General features: G+C 37.8%; 1 protein-coding gene across 1 annotated transcript in view; it reads left to right on the top strand.

Moving 5' to 3' along the window:
* Positions 1–19304, top strand: part of ADCY2 (adenylate cyclase 2) — a 212804-nt gene that overhangs the window by 181664 nt on the left and 11836 nt on the right. The window contains exons 18-21 of the mRNA XM_082753106.1: positions 3882–4066; positions 4636–4720; positions 12035–12193; positions 17684–17830. Coding sequence (XP_082609232.1) covers positions 3882–4066; positions 4636–4720; positions 12035–12193; positions 17684–17830 — 576 coding nt within the window. The remainder of the gene's footprint in view (positions 1–3881; positions 4067–4635; positions 4721–12034; positions 12194–17683; positions 17831–19304) is intronic.

Here is a 19304-nt window from a genome sequence, read left to right as displayed (position 1 = left end):
CGCAGTGACTGTAAAGCAGACTGCACTGAGCAAGGTCCAAATGCCTGTCACTGAGAGAACAAGGTTGGCCTGGAGACAAGTTTCACAAGCAATAGTGGTAGGCCTGAAAATATTCACCATTTTCATTGTTCACCTGATGGTAAAATTGAGATCTCTGATCAGCAGACTTCTGTCATTATTGCGTATTTGGTTAAGAGGCAAGGTGGTAGGGAGGAAATACAGCACTCGTATACCACCAGGTAAACTGTGTAAAAAAGATCTGAATTGACTTGAATAAGATGTTTTATTGTGATCAAAAGCACACTGGCACATGCAAGAGGAGGGAGGACATTCCTACAAAAATGGGATCTGTATCCTACAAAGCAATGACTCTTAGAGGGCTTACAAGAGACCTGCAACTGAACATAACAAGCTTCATACTTTGCCAGCAGTAGGTCAGCAGTCTTTGGATGAAAAAGCAGGAGGCAGCAATAGGAGATGGGAAATTATTTTGTCTATATGTAGAATTGGTGGCACCAGTACTACGATGGTGTGTGCTGGTTTCCATATAGTTACAGAATCCCAGAATCACAGAATGGTTTGGGTTGGAAGGGACCCTAAAGATCACCCAGTTCCAAGCCCACTGCTATGGGCAGGGACACCTCCCACCTGACCAAGTTACATAAAAATAACTATTGACTGTGTCAAGATAAATACTCCTAGACACACCCCAAAGCGTGATGTTAATCAGGTATAGAACTTTTCTGGAAAACAAAAAAATAATAATTGAGCTAACCGTAGCACTTGCAAACTTCCAGCATCTCTTTGATAACATGACAATAGAGCACAAGTTTCTATTTCTCATTTTCGAGTTAAGTAAACTAAACTTGGTACAGATATGCCTATGTTCCGTCTTGGCCCTAACATGAAGTTTTCCTTGTTGGTCAAAGAGATGATGCAGTCCTTCTCCCAGCCTCTATATATGGACATACTCACAAGCACTTAGAAATAAATTGTTCCTATGCATATTTGTATTTGTTTATTTTTTTATTTGTTTTTTAATTAGCCAGTTCTTGGGTCCCCTTTTTATCTTACTTGAAAGATAGTGTTTTCTTTGTTAGTATTAAGTTATCCAACAAGCATCTGGATAATACATTTTTCATGAATTATATTTATGTTTAGATTCAACCTTAAAAAAATCTTAGTGTGACTTTTTCCTGTGTTTTCATCTTTAACTAAGATGCTTGTCAGCTCTTCCTATTACTAGCACATTTATAAGTTTGAAACTATTAAAATGCATTCTTTCATCAAAGAAACTTTATCTTTGATAAACTGGCATAACAATTATTTTAAACTGTCATTTCTGATAATAATTAAAAGTTTAGATTGGCAGAAGTATTTTAAATTCTTTTTCCCTTGTTTTGTTTATTAAATAGCTCTCAAATACACATTTTCATCATAAGGCACTGCTGAGCTACTCAGTTCTAGCTTGAAAAAGCTGAAAACTCCTTCTGAGTTACTACTTTTTATCCTTAGAAAGTTTTCTAAAAACCTGAGAATAAAATTCTTCTCACTTTACTGAATGAGATATTGAACATTTAGGCTGATGAATGCTTGTTTTCTTAAACTGGATATCAGCCCCTTTTATCTGTCTTACCTTTAAGCATTACTCATGTAGATAAACTTCCTGTGATTTATAATGGAGGAGCTGACAGATCAATTAATGACATAATCTAAAATTAGAGAATAACAGATTTTTGAATTATTTCAGCCCCACTAGCATATAGTTCATTTAGAAGCATATTGATTTATTCTCTTCATCTTCTACATCCTAAATAACTTTTCTCAGAAAACCTGAACCTCCCCTTGGGCAACTTAAGGCCATTCCCTCTAGTCCTATCACTAGTTACCTGTGAGAAGAGGCCGACCCCCAGCTCCCCACACCTTCCTTTCATGTAGTTATAGAGAGCAATGAGGTCTCCCCCGAGCCTCCTCTTCTCCAGACTAAACAACCCTGGTTCCCTCAGCCACTCCTCATACAACTTAAGTCCAGGCCCTTCACCATCTCCATAGCCCTTCTCTGGGCACCCTCTAGGGCCTGGATGTCCTGTGTTCAGCTTTGGGCCTAGTGAGAGGCCCAAAGCTGAACACAGCACCCGAGGTGTGGCCTCACCAGAGCTGAGTACAGGGTGAAGATCACTCCCCTGCTCCTGCTGGCTACACTATTCCTGGTACAAGCCAGGATGCTGTTGGCTTTCTTGGCCACTTGAGCACAATGCTGGCTCATGTTCAGGTGAGTGTCAGCCAGCATCCCCAGGTCCTTTTCTTCTGCACAGCTTTCCAGCCACTCTGCCCCAAGCCTGTGGCTTTGCATGGGGTTTGGTGCTTACTCGAGTCTTGCATTGCAATATACAGTATCAGAGTTGGCGTATGTCTATGCCACTGTTCTATCATCCAATCTACCCACATCTGAAATGTTGACTGAAATTTTCAGTGTGGTCTATGTATTCCTATGGAACACTAAGAGGGATTTTATTCCACTTGGAATACTAAATTTCTTGGTCCTTGTTAAACTGTAGATATGAGACTGCCTTTAGTTTGCTTTTTTTCAATGGCAAAGTAGTTTCACAAGTTGGTTGCCCTATAGAATATAAAATGGATGCTGTTATTTTTATAAATGCTAAAATCTGAGAAATTTTATTTTTCATGTTTCTGAAGAACAGTTCTTTCTATTTCTTACTTCAGGCATATCTGCAAGGAAATTATAATAACAACAAAGTTTTATATGGCAGATCAATTCTGTCTGATGGGCACTGAGAAAATTACTCTTAGTGATCCTCCAAAATTAGTATACAGTGATTCAGGTTATGTCAAAAGTACTGCCATCAACAAATCAACAGTAGTCTGAAAATAGCGTATCTAGAAATAGAATGCTTTGTAGTTTAAGAAAAGATAATTTCCTTACAAGATGCAGGACTGTAATTTTCAGGAACAATCTTTGGCAAAGGTGTGCTCTATGTTAAGGACCAAGATAATGATTCTAGTGGGACTGTATTATTTCTGCTTTAGCATTGATTTTGATGCTGTAATCCATTTCTAGAGAGTATCAAGATAAAATCTTTTTCCAGGAACACAACTTCAACCATAATTTTTTTTTATAAATATGACATAGGAAAGAAAAGGCTTTTTTTAACAATTGAATGTATCCTTAAATAGTCATAAGTCAAGTGGATTTGACATAAAGATTTTTAATAGACATATTATTCATAGGCCATGTTAATCACTCTATATTCTTCATTTCTTAATCATATTTCAAGAGTCTGTGAAGTTCATAACATCTGTGTGTATTGCAACAGTTTACATATACTGCAAAAATGGGCAATTAAATTGTTTACAGATTTTCAAGCATTTTGACTTTGATCTTCCCATATGCTCAGCAATACATAGAGGGTAGTTATTGTATTCAAGCACGAGTGAAAACCATGCAGAGGCACAGGAGTAAATCTGTCATTATGCTGGCAGTAGCCTCTTGCAGGAGACCCACACCAGCAGTGGTGTCCCACACACAAGCACTTACTGATACACAGACGAATAAATCAAAAGTCACAAAGAGTGAAAATTAGTAAGCAGAAATGGGGAGGATAGTCTGGATTCTCCTAAGTTTAGGGTGAATTTGAGCCTAATGAGAAAAGGGGTCTATTTGATGAAATACCAGTATCTGATTGTTATTGACCATCTGTAAACCATAATGTCCCATGTACTATGATTTACACATTGTGATAGATACCATGCTTAAGTGGTCAGTTAATATATTTTTTCAACTAGTCTAGGCGCTTCGTTATGTGTGATTGCCTACTTTGCAGCCAATTCTAAATATTTACCACTTGATTTTCCTTTGCCAGTATTTTATATACAGCTGCATATTAGGGCTCATTTCCTGTTCCGTTTTCCTGAGGATAAATTATGAGTTGAAAATGGTGATAATGTTGATTGCATTGGTGGGCTACAACGTTATCCTTCTGCACACTCATGGGCCCATGCTGGATGACTACAGCAAATTTATGTACGCAATGGCACCTCTAAAAAGGTAGGCTGAAGATTCCAGTCCTTCGGAAATGAATGTAAATGAAATACCAGCAATGGAAGTTCTTATGTTATAGAACAATGTTTCTTCTATGTATTTGACTATATATTGTACAAGTCACAATCTAAAATCATTATTGTGTTGCTGTTAATACAGGATTTAATGTTTTGCCTGAAAGCATTAGAATAAAATAAACAAGTCTGGGCAACGTGCGTATATCACATACTATAGGAAGTACAGTATGGATTAATTTGCTTCTTTGTAGGAAAGGGTACTAGGGAGATGAGGGTTTGAATGTTGTTAAGGCTCTTAAAGAATATTTGCTGCAAGCCAAAGGAAATCAACTTTTTCAGAACTAATATATTGTCTTATTACTTCAGAAATGCAGTCTTTGCTATTGAAAAAAAATAGTAAACCTATTCTTTGTATGCTTTTTTGCAGCACATGTAAATTCATATGGTAAATTTTCAGTGAGGCTTCTGAAGTCTTTGTTATAGGTGATACAATGGAAGAACAAAATTATGAATTATAACTTCTGAGCAGCTTGCTTTACTTATGTTTTTATTTTATAGGCCTGGAGTACTAAAAGACCTGAAGACAATGGGCTCAGTTTCTTTGTTTATATTCTTCGTCACATTACTGGTTTTGGGTAGACAGGTAAGATGCTCAGTTCTTTCCATCTGGATCAGTAGACACAATATAACCTCCACATGCAGCTTCCCACCTTCTCGGGGATTTTTTAGGTTTTCTGACAAGCACCTTTATTCCTTTTTGCCCCACACCCTTGCAAAGGAGTGTCAGAAGCATCTAAAATGCTATCATTTCCTTTAATGCCTTCCAATATACCCCTACAACTCACCAGTAACACCACAATATCTGTCATGAAGACTGTAGGCATTATACTGATAGTGCACTGTGACTATTGCTTGTCATGCTGACCAATATTGTCTCATAGCTTCCTAGTGTGCTCCCATCTGTCTGCATCCATCTGCTATCTCCCTAGTTGCTTAATTACAAGCTATTTTCTTCACAGTTATTACCGTTTGAGGCAGACACAGAAACAGTGTAGCATGCACACAGAAGAGTACCACATACTGAGGCCACAGTTATACTGAAACTACTAACTGACAGGAAAGTCCTCTTTTCATTACCCAGTTGTGCTTTTTCCCGTACCAGCGTGGTGTGGGTGGTCTTATACCCTTATACTGAAGAGTAGGGGTCAGGGTAGTTCTCTTTCCAGGTCCTCGGGCCTGTCTGTGATCCATGGCTAGAAGCTCATCATGCCAGAAGTGAGATAGTGCACAAGACATGGCTCTGAGATAAAAGAGGCAATCTGTGTGAGGTCTCAAGAGCAGCCTGTATAGCCATAGCCTGCGGTAGGATACTTGGGAAGGATCTTGTGTCATACTGTCCTTAAGTCGCTCATTTACATTACAATTCCATGGAACACAATGACTGTCATTTAAATTGCCAAGCTGGCCCTTCAGGTTACTAGATAAAAAATTCCTCTCTGGCAGCTTCTCCAGTTTTTGCTGTAGGGGAACATTCTTGAGTTTCAATAAAAATTGTCATCAACCTTACTACCAGCATCGTACTGGAATTGGCTCATTTGATAATAATAGCAGAGAGCAGGGCTGCAACGCAGCTACTTCCAGTCGGAAACAGAGATAAATGCCTCATCACACCAGGGAGCCCTGACATCCAAGGTGTCACATAAAGGGGTTGGGCACAATGTCAAGAAAAAATAGAAAAGAAGCATCATCTTCAGGATTTCTTTGTGTGCTCAGTCACATCAATAAGAAGGTTTCTGTTTTGCATACTGCAGCAGTGTGGGCATGGCATGTTGTTCTCTGCCTGTCACACCTATTGAGAAATGAGCCTCTAATGTCAAAAATCTTTGTTTTCAGAGCTATAGGTTCAGGACCTTCATCATGATACTGCTTGTTCATGGCTCTTCAGTCTGTTGCCTTTGATTTTTCTATTAATTTATTCTCCCTTATAGAAAAAGGAGTAAAAAAACCTATGTTTTCAAACATTCTCAAGCAAAGTCTAATTGATAACTAGAAAATATTATGAGCTAGTTTTCACATACCTGAGCTAAGACCTGCCATTTCAGGTTACTGCTAGCGACACTGACTGGTAGTAAGTGCTTGGGATAAGGACAAAGAGAAAAAGCCTCTCCTTCCAGCAAATAGCCTGATTTTCCTTCCTGTTCCTCCTGCTTTGCCAGGATCTTTGCCAAGTCCGTGTCCTAATCCTACTGTGAAAAGAAGTGGGATTAGAGGAGGGAATTCCTAACAAGCAGTTTCTCTGCTGCTTCTGGTATGGGCCATAACCTTTGGCATTCAGCTGCCCACTGTTTGGTTCTTCTCAACCCTACTCAATCTACTGTGTTTTTGTTTGTTTGCTTGCTTTTTTTTTTTTTATTATTATTATTAAAAAAGGGGCAAGAAGTGCATTCACTGGACACACTGTTGATTTGGACAGTGATGGAAAGTTGCTGTCTATCTCTTCTGAAGCTCTAGCTTTCTATCTGTTCTGAAGTCCTAATAATATCTACAGCTGTGTTGTCCCTGTAATAGTATAAAGGTTTCACAGGGCCAGTGCTTATAAGGAAAGGCAACATCTTTTAGAAATCTTCTAGATCGGTTGGTTAAATTCGAAAAATAGGGAGCTTTTGGATAGATTTTTTCTGCATTATTCCTGTTGCCTCTTAGATTTTAGACAACCTTTCAACCTTCACAAATTCATCATAAGGAATAAGTAAAATTCCCTTACCCAAAAAAGCGCACAGCAGTTGGCAAAATCTTACACTACATTTCCACATTAATAATTACCCATTCTTGCACCTTCCCTTCAGGAGAAATGATGAATGGCATTTATTCTGCATGCTTTTCCCCTAGATATTGGACATCTCATCTCAAATGTATTTATGGAAATTGGAGGAACCCAGTACGTTACTCACCAGCATCTACTTAGGCAAACAGAAATGTTGAGTCAAAGAACATTTTTCACAAAGTGACAGCAGTCTCTGACGTTGCAGCTTGTGTTCTCAAGGACAAAGAAACCTGGGAAATAATGTTCCCAGCTCTCATGAACAGCAAAAATCATGGATTTAGTAGAGATGTTTTTACAGCCAAGTGCAGTCTTCCTCTTATTATAGTTCTGATTGAGCCTTTTCCTACCCCAGCACCTTTCTTCCACAGAGGGTAACATATGAGTCATTTCTCTGTTTGCTATCACATGTTTTTGACCTTGCAGTTAATAACTTTGCCTTTCTCATTTCAAAATATCTGCTTAGTTTAACAATGCTGAAGACAATAGCCACTTATGAAAACAGTGTTCTTTCCACTTCCCTTATCCTTGCACTGGTGCTTCTCTGCCTCCAGAGTGAGTTACCAGAAATTTCATCTAAACAAAAAATGAATGCTTCCCTGCAAGCCCAGCCCTGTGAGCCTGCTCACTGCTGGCCAGACAGATGCCTGTACTGATCCAAAAACAGGAAAGGGAGCATGCCTCTGGCTGAATGGGAATGGAGGGAGGCAGAGCTGGTGTATCCTTACGTGTTATATGAGTAAAGTTAACTCTTAGGTTCAACTAATACTCTTAGCTGCATAACCGACGTTCCTACTGAAAGACGCAGTCCTTCCCTCAACTACTCATTCTTATCTTTGTATCTCCTTATTTGTGCTGGCACAGCTGTCTGCAGAACTGTACAGTGGCCCAAAATAGGGAAATGATCTGGCTTAAAAATTAACCCTGGAAAATGTTTGGTTTTCAGCCAGATCCATTTCCTTATCTGGTTTTATGATGTGGCTGCATCCATGCTTGTTCGAAAAGAATCAGCACAGGATGGGCATGAGCAGCATGAAGTGAAGCTGGAGAAAGCAGAACTGCTTTTTTCCATGGTTGTAGCAGTGTAGATTAGAACCATTCCGTGGCACAGAGATTGAATGACACATTCCAGTCTGCAGCCATGCCATCAGAGTTCCTGAAACAGTCTGGCAACACGCAGGCTATATATCGAGAATGCAAACTCTCTACCCCTGCTCAGGCACTGCATGGAAAATGCAGAGTGGCATAGGCTGGGCTCCATAAGAAGTGTGCTCACATTTAAGCCCTGATGAGCATTAAGCCTCTCTTATGACCCATATTGAATTACCAATATTGATGTAGCATGTGATTTTTTTTTCTCATCTGTACCTAATATTATATATACCTTTATATACTGTGTGTTGAGTGAATATTTTGTATTTCCAATGATTTATTATACTGAGTTTATAAACACTGAAATTCACTGGCTGTTCTATTGCCCAGATGTTTATGGTAACTTCCCTATTCTGTGAAAAATGTTTATTTGTAGTCTCTGTTCTGTTTTTTAGCTAGCTTTTATTCTATGAAAGGTTTATTTTTTTTCTTACATAATGTAGTCTTTTAAAAAGTCTTTTCTGAAAGAACTTAATGAACACTTATTTAAAAGTTCACTCCTATTCACTGGAGCTGGGGATGTTCACCCTGAAGAACAGAAGGCTCTGGGGAGACCTCATTGCATCCTTTCAGTACTTTTTAAAACTTATAAAGAAGATGGAGAGCAACTTTTTATTCAGGCAGATAATGATAGGACAAGACGGAATGGTTTTAAACTAAAAGAGGGGAGATTTAGATTAGAGATTAGGAAGAAATTCTTCACTCAGAAGGTGGTGAGGCACTGGCACAGGCTGCCCAGAGAAACTGTGGATGCCGCATTCCTGGAAGTGTTCAAGGCCAAGTTGGATGTGGCCCTGGGCAACCTGGTCTAGTGGGTGGCATCCCTGACCATGGCAATGGGGTTGGAATTGGGTGATCCTTAAAGTCCATTCCAACCCAAACCATTCAGTGATTCTGCAGTTCACATGCCATTGGCTTCTGTTAACAGAAGAGTTGGAGGCATGTCTAAAGAGACAGTATCAACTCTTCCCCATTATATCAGCTATAGTGAATATCTCTAAATAGTTCTTTTCTTTAGCATAGCTTTTACCAAAGTATCTTGCTGTTTTCTTCCCACTGGCACCTCATTTTTTTTTCCAAAGATTTGCATTGCTTCCTTGCCATTTGTCAGTTCTCCAATACTGTGGCTGTTTTGAATAAGGCTACCCACCTCAAGTTTCAGTCCAGCAGCTTTTCATTGCAGTTACTTTAGAGCTGATGACTTCTTGTTGATCAATTTATTCATGTGCTCTGAGAACATCCGAACATTTATTCATATGCTCTGAGGAGCGTATTCTGCTGCTGCTCCATGCTGAGGCAGTTTCTCAGACTCACTGTCTGTAAGTAATGGCTGTGAGATGGAGCGAGTCTCCTTAACTACCTCACTTGAATGAAAACCCCCACTTAATTTCTCTGCAGTGATCTTATCTGCTTTAGTGCTACCATCACTCTGCCCCTGTGCTGAATGCAATAGCATGCAAGACTCATGAGCTGCTTGTCTTGACTTTCTGTGTGACTTTGCTGCAATGATAAGAGAAAGTTCATTCAGTTTTTTTCCTTTTTCTGAGGCAAATATTGAAAATAGACCCAGTTGAGTGTTGCACTAGAATTTAAAAATACAGATAACATATTGTGCAGTCAAGCAATGAGACATGGATTGGTTCTTGTTACACCCAACTGGTTCAAAGTCAGTGGTGTTATGTGGTAGATGCATGGCAGTGTCTTGTCCTAAATGAAGCCAATTGCTCTCTGCTGCCTGGAGGAATGCAGTGTCCTTCATCCCTCCCTGGGTGTTCCACTATGCACACCAGCTGGGAACTGCTGTCAAGTAAAATAGAGTAAGGTGAAGAAGGCAAGTTTTTGTATCTCCATGATAATTGTGCCTGCTGTGGTACAAGAGCCATTCTGAGCTGTTTTCATGGTGATATGTTAAAAAGGTTTTGTAGATAACATGTAAAGTAGGAAGCAATCTTGGTTTTCAGATGACTTTAAGGCTATAAAGTTTTAATAGGTTCTTTAATGACATATGTCTACTAAATTGGGTACATCATACAAACAGAAACCCAGAATTTTAAAAAACTAAGGTAGTGTTTACATGTTTTTAAGTCTGAATACACATTTTGAAATATACCTTGACATTTTTAATTTCAAAACAAATTGTAGAGTACATTCTGCTTTTTTGCTGATTTCTGAGATCTCTTTACCATTTTTTTCACAGCCTATATTTCAATAAGTAATAAAACTAAATAAATTATTTGTTTAATATTAGATCTTTAAAAATAAACATTATTTTGAAGACTTCAGCTTATCTGGTTCCTTTTGTTTTCAATACAAAGTTGGTACAATATATGGATACCTAATTTTGATTTTATGCCAGACTTGCAGTTTACTTTTTAAAATTTATGCAAATAATTTTGGCATCCCAGTATTTTATTGGATTTTTGCTGCATCAAGACAGTTTATTGGATTTTAGCTGCATGAATACAGTTGGTGGCATTTAAGTTTATCATATGTGTGTGGAACTTGTGCATATAAATAATAATATAAAAATAAAACAGACATTCTGAAAAAATGACTGCATGTATTTTGCATCATATGGTCAGTTTTTAATTAAGTATCTAAACAATACCCAACAATACCCAGGACTTTTCAACCAATTTAAAGAAACCTGACTGCATTGCTCTCTATGCATTTAGTAGAGGCATGGTTTCTCTCTTAATATTTTTTCATCTTACAGTTTCTCAGCAGATGGATTTTTTGCTTCACCAATTTTTACCTTCATAGCTTTTTGAAGGCTTGCAAAATCATTTTAATACCATCTCATTTCAACTTTCTACTTGTCTTTGGCTGTGATCTCAAGAAAGTATCTATGAATCATTTTGAGCTGAGGCAGCAAACATCCAATCAGAAGGACTACTCTCATGTTTTTATGTGAACAGTTACTGACTACTAATAATAATGGCTAGAATTTTTATTTTTTTTAATATAAGATTGTGATCATAATTATGTTCTCCTTGCTAATAACTTAGTCTTCATTGAGGCTGAAGAGTAGTGTTAAACCATTGGACAACGCTGAAATAGCTCTTGATTTATATCAACTCAAATGAGATAGTCCAGTGGAGTCTTTAATGTAGAAATAATGCCACAGAATTTACCACAAAGCATTTACATTATTGAAAAGAAATACAGAGGGCCCTGGAAAAATGTGACTTAATTCATTTTTCAATATCTTTTTAATGAAATTGGATCTTCAAAAATACTAATATTCCAGGAATTTTATACATTTCTATATAATGAAAACTCTGGTACAAAAATAAGAGAAGGATAAAAGTATTACTATCAGTTTTGAAACACAAAAAGAAAACAAACAACCACCTGACTGGGCCGTTTCTTATAATCTTCAAAAAATTCCAATTTAAAAATCTCTTGTTATTTTAAAACCAGTAAAGCTTTTGCTGTATGCATACTAGAAGGAGAAAATGTGTTTCATGAAGAACTGAAAGTATAGCAATAGGTTTCTCTTTCCTCTACTACCCCATTTTTACCAGACTGATTGCATTACATAACTTAAAGTTGGTAAAAGTTAGGGTCTTCCTGAAGTGCCCATTAGAGTAAGTGGAATTCCACACTTCAGATATTTAAGTTGCAAAACTGTAAACTGTTTCCATAACAATATTTCATCTGTGGGATGAATTTCTACCAAAGCCTGAAAGTATATACATAAATTTTCCATTGGTTAAGGCGCCTTGCAACTTTTTGTTTATTCCTGGGCTTTTTTGTGGGCCTTTTTTTAGAGGACAGTGGAGAACAGTTATAAATTCAATGAAATGTATGCCACATACTGTGTGTCTGGTTGTTGATCTCTGTGGGATCTGGAATTGTACTTCAGTGACCAAATAATATCCTTGTAGGAGTGATGTACTGTGCTTATTTTGTCTCTTAAACCTGTACTCCAGCAGGACAAGATGCCTATTGTTTCTTTACCTCTGTGTCCTCTTGTAACAGAATGAATATTACTGTAGGTTAGACTTCCTGTGGAAGAACAAGTTCAAAAAAGAGCGGGAGGAGATTGAAACCATGGAGAACCTAAATCGTGTGCTTCTGGAGAATGTGCTTCCAGCCCATGTAGCTGAACACTTCTTGGCAAGAAATCTGAAGAATGAGGTGAGACATCTCTACATATCCTCTGCTCTGTATGAAGGCAGCATGTTGTGGAAATACCACTTAATGCTGAGTTGAACAGTAGGTCCATACACTCAGATTATAATTTAGTTATTTTTATTCTCCCTTACCTTCCTGAAAAGCTTACATTATAGCACTGAATGCACCATAGTATGTTGAAATAAAAAATGTGAAATTATTTCAACATGCATTAATATGCATTCAGATACTTTTTCCTTTGTGATTAGAGTGGAGCTGCATCTTCATTTTGAATTTGCTTCTGGTGACTGGAGACCTTGCTTAGTGAAGTGAAAATAAACATGTTCCCTGAAAAAGTGGCTATTTTAATTCTAGAAGAAGGTTCTAAACACTGAAATACCTGTTTACTCACTGCTTATTGACCTAATTCAAGCATCACAAAAGTCATCCAAAAGATCCTTGTTGACTTCAGCGCAATTCAGATCTGCTTCTAATACTGCTTTATAGTTTTAATAAAGAAAAGAAGGACGAAAAAATGAAAAATATTTAGAGAGAGTAGCAGTTTCTAGAGATCTTAAATGCAGTCGTTTGAACTGCATACAAAACAATAGTTCCAAAACTGACAAAAGAGGGGAGAGGGCAGCTTTAGGAATTCATTTTGATCTCCTGAGTCAAAAAGGACAATGTTTTCCCTTTGGTTTCACTGTGGTTTGCATTAAGCAGTACTATAACGTACTTTATTATCAGTACTTTAGTATTACCTGCAAATATTTGTTTGGTAGCTAATGTCAAATGAAAACTACTGTGGGGTTCCTTTGAATCCAGTGAAGACCTTGGCTGAAAACCAAGCTGGCTCAGCTCCAGTTTAGCTCAGGCATTAAACACAGCAAACCGTCAGGAGATTGCTTTCTCATTTATGTGCTATTCCATCTCAGCTCCCCAGCAGAGCAGCACCATCTGCTCACCCTTGTATTGGCAGCTGGATTTATATTGTCACCCCTCAAGATTCTTGGGTTGGAATGAGCTTTAGTAAATTTAGTGAAGATGAGAAATTGTACTGTGCTGATCTCTCCAGTCTATCACGTCGGCTGAAGAAAGAATGGTTTGATACCATTTTAGTGGCATCCCTTTAAAAAAAAAAAAAAACAACAAAAAAAAACGTAAAAATCCAACAATCTTGAAGTTTTGTTGTTGTTGTTGTTGTTGTTTGTTTGTTTTTGTTTTTTTTTTTTTGCATTGTTTGTCTTTAAGCACAGTTTTCAGAGAGGCAAGAACCTTTCAAATTCTTGGAAATGTTCACAAACACAAGCATCTGGCATGTCTTCAGATTTGTTTCAGCATCTGCAAGGATGTATCAAGCCTTAAAGAATATTGTGTATATGTGTATGTTTATACACCCCAAAATATGTTGGAACAGATCAAACCTTTACTTTCTTTCTGTGGATATTTAGGTAATTAGATAGTGAATTAAAATTTCTTTGTCTTCCCTAGTGGCAGTCATTTTAGTATGTTTATGTATATTCTTTTCTACTGAAGATTTTGAGATGAAGATTAACCTAATGGATGAATAGTCTGTTTCTGAATACTACTTGCCATCCTAGAGTTTTGTGCATGCAGCTGTGTGAAGGAAAGGGAAGACTAAGTATGCTGCTGAATGAATGCAGCAGGAATGAAACGGAAAAAATGTGTGGATAAATGCTAACTGGGAGCAGTGGGACCGTGCTTTTAAAAGACCAACAAAGGTCTTTTCATAACAGGACACATGTTGACTAATGCTGATATGGTAGAAGCAAAATTATTTCAAAGCAGGCAAATGTAATAAAAGTCTGTTTGCTCTATCAGAGACTCCAGAACTGTGTTTCTGCTGTATGTATTTGCTGTGTTTCTGTCTGTATGCTGGGTACCAGATAGGGTACTTTCTAGGTGAGAGACAGAAGAACAAATATAAAATGAAAAGCAGGAAACGGGGACAGGATTAGATGTATCTTCTGTGACTGACCTCTGCACCCTACTCCTTTGTGCTGTTAGCATCCAGCTTCCCTATGACTAAGAAGTACCCAGGAGCCTTTGTGCTGCAAGCTAACTTGCAGGCACATTATTGAGCTGAATACCTAGCAAGAGGAACCCTGTTTCATTAGCTGCCGGACAGAGCCAGCAGAAATTGTGCCCCAGACAAGCCAACCTCTAGCCTTTCATGAGCCAAGGAAAGGGGACCAGTTAGCCTCCTTCATCCTGAGAAGGTCTCTAGGCACTGGTGAAGAGGGGACAGTAAGGAAGGCCCACCAGCAGAAATTCAGATGTTATAAAAGGAAGGATAAAAAAAGGATTGACTGTGGAAGAGAATGATTTTATTTTTGTTGAAATAAAGTCATTCCTTCCTGGAATGGTGCTCTATTTAATTTTCTGATTAAACATTTTGGAGAGTACTCTTTCAAGAAAAGTACTCATAGGAAAATTAAGACACCTGATTGCCACAGCCTTTATTATTATGAATGATTGCAATAAACTATCTGGGAATGCCTATTTAAAATTGCTTGACATTTATTGTGACCGTCACAATTACTACTCATGGCTATAAACAGTGCTATTTGTTGTTTCTGTGCTGGTACTGTGTTATATAGCATTAGTAGGGATGGATATTGCCCCTTGTTGAGAGAGGAAGGAGGACAAATGGGACACTGCTGCTGAGCTTCAGCATGACAGGTGTTCACATACAACATTCTGTATTTGTTTTTGAGGTGGAGAAGAGGAAAGAGTAATAACTCTGGTTATAGATTTGAGTTTATAAATGTAACACTCAGGCATGCAACCCTTTTTTACAGGCTGTTTGTCCCCACTGCATGGACAGCCAACAGCATGAAGCACACTGACACTTTCTGTGTCACAACAGCAGTTTATTTGAATTACTGCTCCTGTGTTTTTTTTTGCTTAGTCATACCCTCTTCCTTATGACTGTTCATTGTACACGTTACCACGATTTTTTCTGGGTGATACTTCTGCTTTCAGTGACAACAGTTTTTTCAGTGGAAATAATAAGACATGAGTTGCCATGCAGTCACCTGCATGGCCCTGTGCAGGCTACTTCAGCAGTTGTAGGAGCAGCTGCATATTAACGTGGTATTCACCTGTTTTGCTTTTGCCTGTAAATTTGATGGCAATTTTTTTTTCAAATGTTTTTATATACTTCCTAGTTATGCATTTTTCTAGTATTTCCATAAGAGTTAAGGTTTCTAACTCCCTAAGCTCTTGTCTTTCATGTAGTTGAATAGCATTGTACTATACATTTATATCTCACACATGTAAAATATTTTTTCCATGTTCTATTTCCAAATGTCCTATTTGTCTTCTGGTTCCTGTATTATGAGGTGGTAAAAAGAATCCCATCTTCTACCATCTGGACTTCATATTACTCAGTAATATGTATTCCTCTGTCATGTCCCTGTGCAGCTAGTTTTCTTTTTCTCTAAGGGTTCAGTTGTAGCACCTAGCAGACATGAATCCTTATGACTTGAATTTATATTCTCAAATAAACCTGTACATGGTATTTCCGTGTACTATTTCAGATATGGCAGTGCCTCACTGTCAGCTCTGTGACGAGATTTTGTCTTTTTCACAAACTTTACAACTAATATCTCATAAGCAATTCTGTTGGTTTTTACTTTCTCAGGATGCAGGGTTCAATAAAGTAAATAAAACAGAAAGCTGCTATCTAATGTTAATCTTGGAAATTGAAACAGCCTTTTGTTACTAATTAACTACTAATGTCACAGAATCCCTAGGATAATAGAATTGTGTGTTAGTATTATTTACAACAGTATTATTAATTTGGCTGGGTTTAACTTACTGGGTTTGTTTAGCTGGTAGGAATATGAACATTTTCTTTTTTGGTGAAAAAATATTTCATCACAGATGTATACAGATTGTTTATTTTGTCAGGTCAAGTTTCAAAAGAACGTGTAATAATCCACGATTTGAAAGCTAGTTATCTACATTCTGAAATAAATACTCCTCTCTCGCTCCAGTCTTCTATATAACACTGTGAATTTCTCCTTCCATTACCAAGCCCTATATATATAACTTTTTTTTTGCAGCCCCTTCCCTATTTTAAAAGCCTGCAGCATGTGTGTGGCCTGAATTCCTTCACCCACCAATGAAGTCAAGTTACTGAGAGGGTGACTTGAGGAAATAGACGCAGAACCAATATAAACCACAGAATGTAATCTCTGTGCCTTTTCTGCTAACTGGTCTATGGAGAGCACTCAGCATGTCAGATCTTATGTTTTAAGAATATTTATAAGCAAATGTTACTGTAACTTCAGCCTAGACATGCCTGAGATAAATTTGAAATAGATAGATGTGAAGCAAAATGCAGGCCGCAAAGACTGAATATTTGGGGAGTATGGGCATGGTTTACTTTGAGATTCTTTAAAAAGAGAAAAATATACTGCAAGTGGAATTGAAAACGGAAAACAAACAAACAAACAAACAAACAAAACGGATAAATAACAAGGGAAATAATATCTGATCCTTTTTGAAATCACAGAATCAAAAATTCACAGAATCACCTTATTCACTAGAGTATTGAAATCCATGCTCCACTCAAATACCTTGAGCAGGATTTGGCTTTATACTAACTTACATCTTTTATTGCTGTGGTTAACTTTGTGTATGTATTTCTATACTTTTTTAAAAAACATTAATTTGATAAATATTCTTTATTTATTTATTTATTTATTTTTCTTTTTTCAGGACATAAATATGTCCTGAAAGGAGAGAGATTCTAATGATTAAGGGCATTGGAGATGAAACTGAAGAGACGTGGGGGGGTGGTCATTTTTTAGCACCAGGGGCTTCCTGTGGAGCAGATGTACTCTCATTTCAGTGGTCACAGAAGGCAATAGAGAATCTGACATAAGTAATTTTAAGTTCAGGTGACTTATTTATCTTTGCCTCAGCTCCTTGTTATGGAAAAGAAATGACATTTATTTTGTCCTATTAGGCGTCTTGTCATTTTAGATTAGGAACTATCAGGATTGTGTCGCATTATGCATTTGTAGCATTGGGGTTGTGATTTTGCTTCAGTTTTCTAGTCGTTTCTAGTCATTATAATAATACAGCTAATAATAAATTAAAGATTGTTTTGCAAAATGTGCTCTCAGTCGTGCAAGCAAAAAGAAATTCTCTGCATGCGAAGCCTCAGAAGTGGGCCCTATCTACTAAATTAGTGAACATTTTATGTTTACTAAGTTAATGTTCAGGAGAATAAAGGGGTAACATTAAATCACTAGAACATTTTCAGCTGACTATGTTGAGTCTGTTTAATAAACAGGTTTATACACTGTTTAAAAAACAATAAATACAACTAAATGCAAAAATATCTGAACACTGCCTTAAGGCTCCACCACCTCCCTTTTCAGAACCAGGACACCACATAAGTTTATTTTGGAAACTTTTGTTTAGTGCTGGGTATGACAGAGTGTGTTTTTTTTCTCTCTTCTGTTTTCTTTTGGACAGGATCTGTATCATCAGTCATATGACTGTGTCTGTGTCATGTTTGCCTCTATTCCGGATTTCAAGGAATTTTACACAGAATCTGATGTAAATAAGGAAGGCTTGGAATGTCTCAGGCTGCTAAATGAGATCATTGCTGACTTCGATGATGTATGTACTTCTAACAACAATCAAAATATGGTTTCAATTTAATAATCCAGGGTATGCAACAGTAAGCAAACGTATTTGAAAAGGAGAGCAGAAGAGCTGTCAGAAAAGAACTTTTGTGTGCCCAGTCATGTAGAAATTACTTACAGGAAGTATTAAAGGAAAAAGTGATTTATGTGGGATAAATCATACCAACACCACACTAGTTGCTTTTCATTCTCTTCAAGGAGAATCCTATGCATATATCTGATGGAAAAATTCTGCCCTTTAGTTGCAGTTCATGAGTCAACCACTAACTCTAGTTTCCAAATACGAATGCCTAAAGTAAAGTACCTAAGTCTGTGCCCTAAATTTTTACAGCTCTGTGTTATACTTGCTCATAAGGACATAAAACTATTAAAGAGTCTTTAATTTAAAGGAGGGCAACAGATGATGAAGGGTCTAGAGGAGATGAGGAGCGGCTGAGGTTCCATGGTTTGCTCAGCCCAGAGCAGAGCAGGCTGAGGGGAGGCCTCATGGCGGCCTGCAGCTCCCTCACAAGGGGAGCAGAGGGGCAGGCGCTGAGCTCTGCTCTCTGGGGACAGCAACAGAACCCGAGGGAACGGCATGGAGCTGGGACAGGGGAGGGTCAGGCTGAGGGTTAGGGAAAAATTCTCCACCCACAGGGTGGTCGGGCACTGGGACAGGCTCCCCAGAGCAGTGGTCACAGCACCGAGCCTGACGGAGCTCAGGAAGCGTTTGGACAGCACTCTCAGACACATGGTTTGATTTTCGGGTGGTCCTGTGTGGAGCCTGGAGTTGCACTCAGTGGTTCTTGAATTCTCTTCCAACTTGAGGTATTCTGTGATTCTATGACCTGCATTGTTTTGGTTATACAGCACATTGACCAGTTGATGTATGAGCAATGGGAATGTTTTAACATTCTGTTCTCTTAATTTACAAGCAAGTGCAGAGTGTATGACTATAGATAGATTGTGAAAAAGCATCTGTAAAGGTCTCACTGAGAACTGTATTTGTCTTAAAAAAAAAAAAAGTTGGTGATGAAGATACCCAAAGAATGTGTTAAGACTGTGTCATGACTCAGACAGCACAGTCTGGATTTGCATTTGTGCAACTGTAGAGGGAATTTTAGTAGCATACCCGCTTGGATAACTTTGGAGTGTTCAAAACAATCTGTGTTAAAAACTAGAATTCCTACCATCCCATCCTGAAGAGATGCTGTCTTTCAGAAAGCTGCATAAAGCTTAAGCATTAGCTCACATGGTGACTCAGTTCAAATATCAAATGAATGCAAAGTCCAATGACTAAAAGTGGACTAAGTTAACTAAGTTAAAAAGATCCTAATGCACAGTAAGGTGGAAATTGATCTCAGTACTAATAATTTTAGTTTCTTTATAATAAAATATATTTTAGCAGACATAAATTCCCTTTCCTTAGGAACAATTATTGTATCCATTGTTTTATCCACCCTTAAGTC

The sequence above is a fragment of the Aythya marila genome (genome assembly GCF_965140915.1).
Source record: "Aythya marila genome assembly, chromosome: 2".
Lineage (NCBI taxonomy): Eukaryota > Metazoa > Chordata > Aves > Anseriformes > Anatidae > Aythya > Aythya marila.
This window is presented reverse-complemented; position numbering and strand designations above follow the sequence as displayed.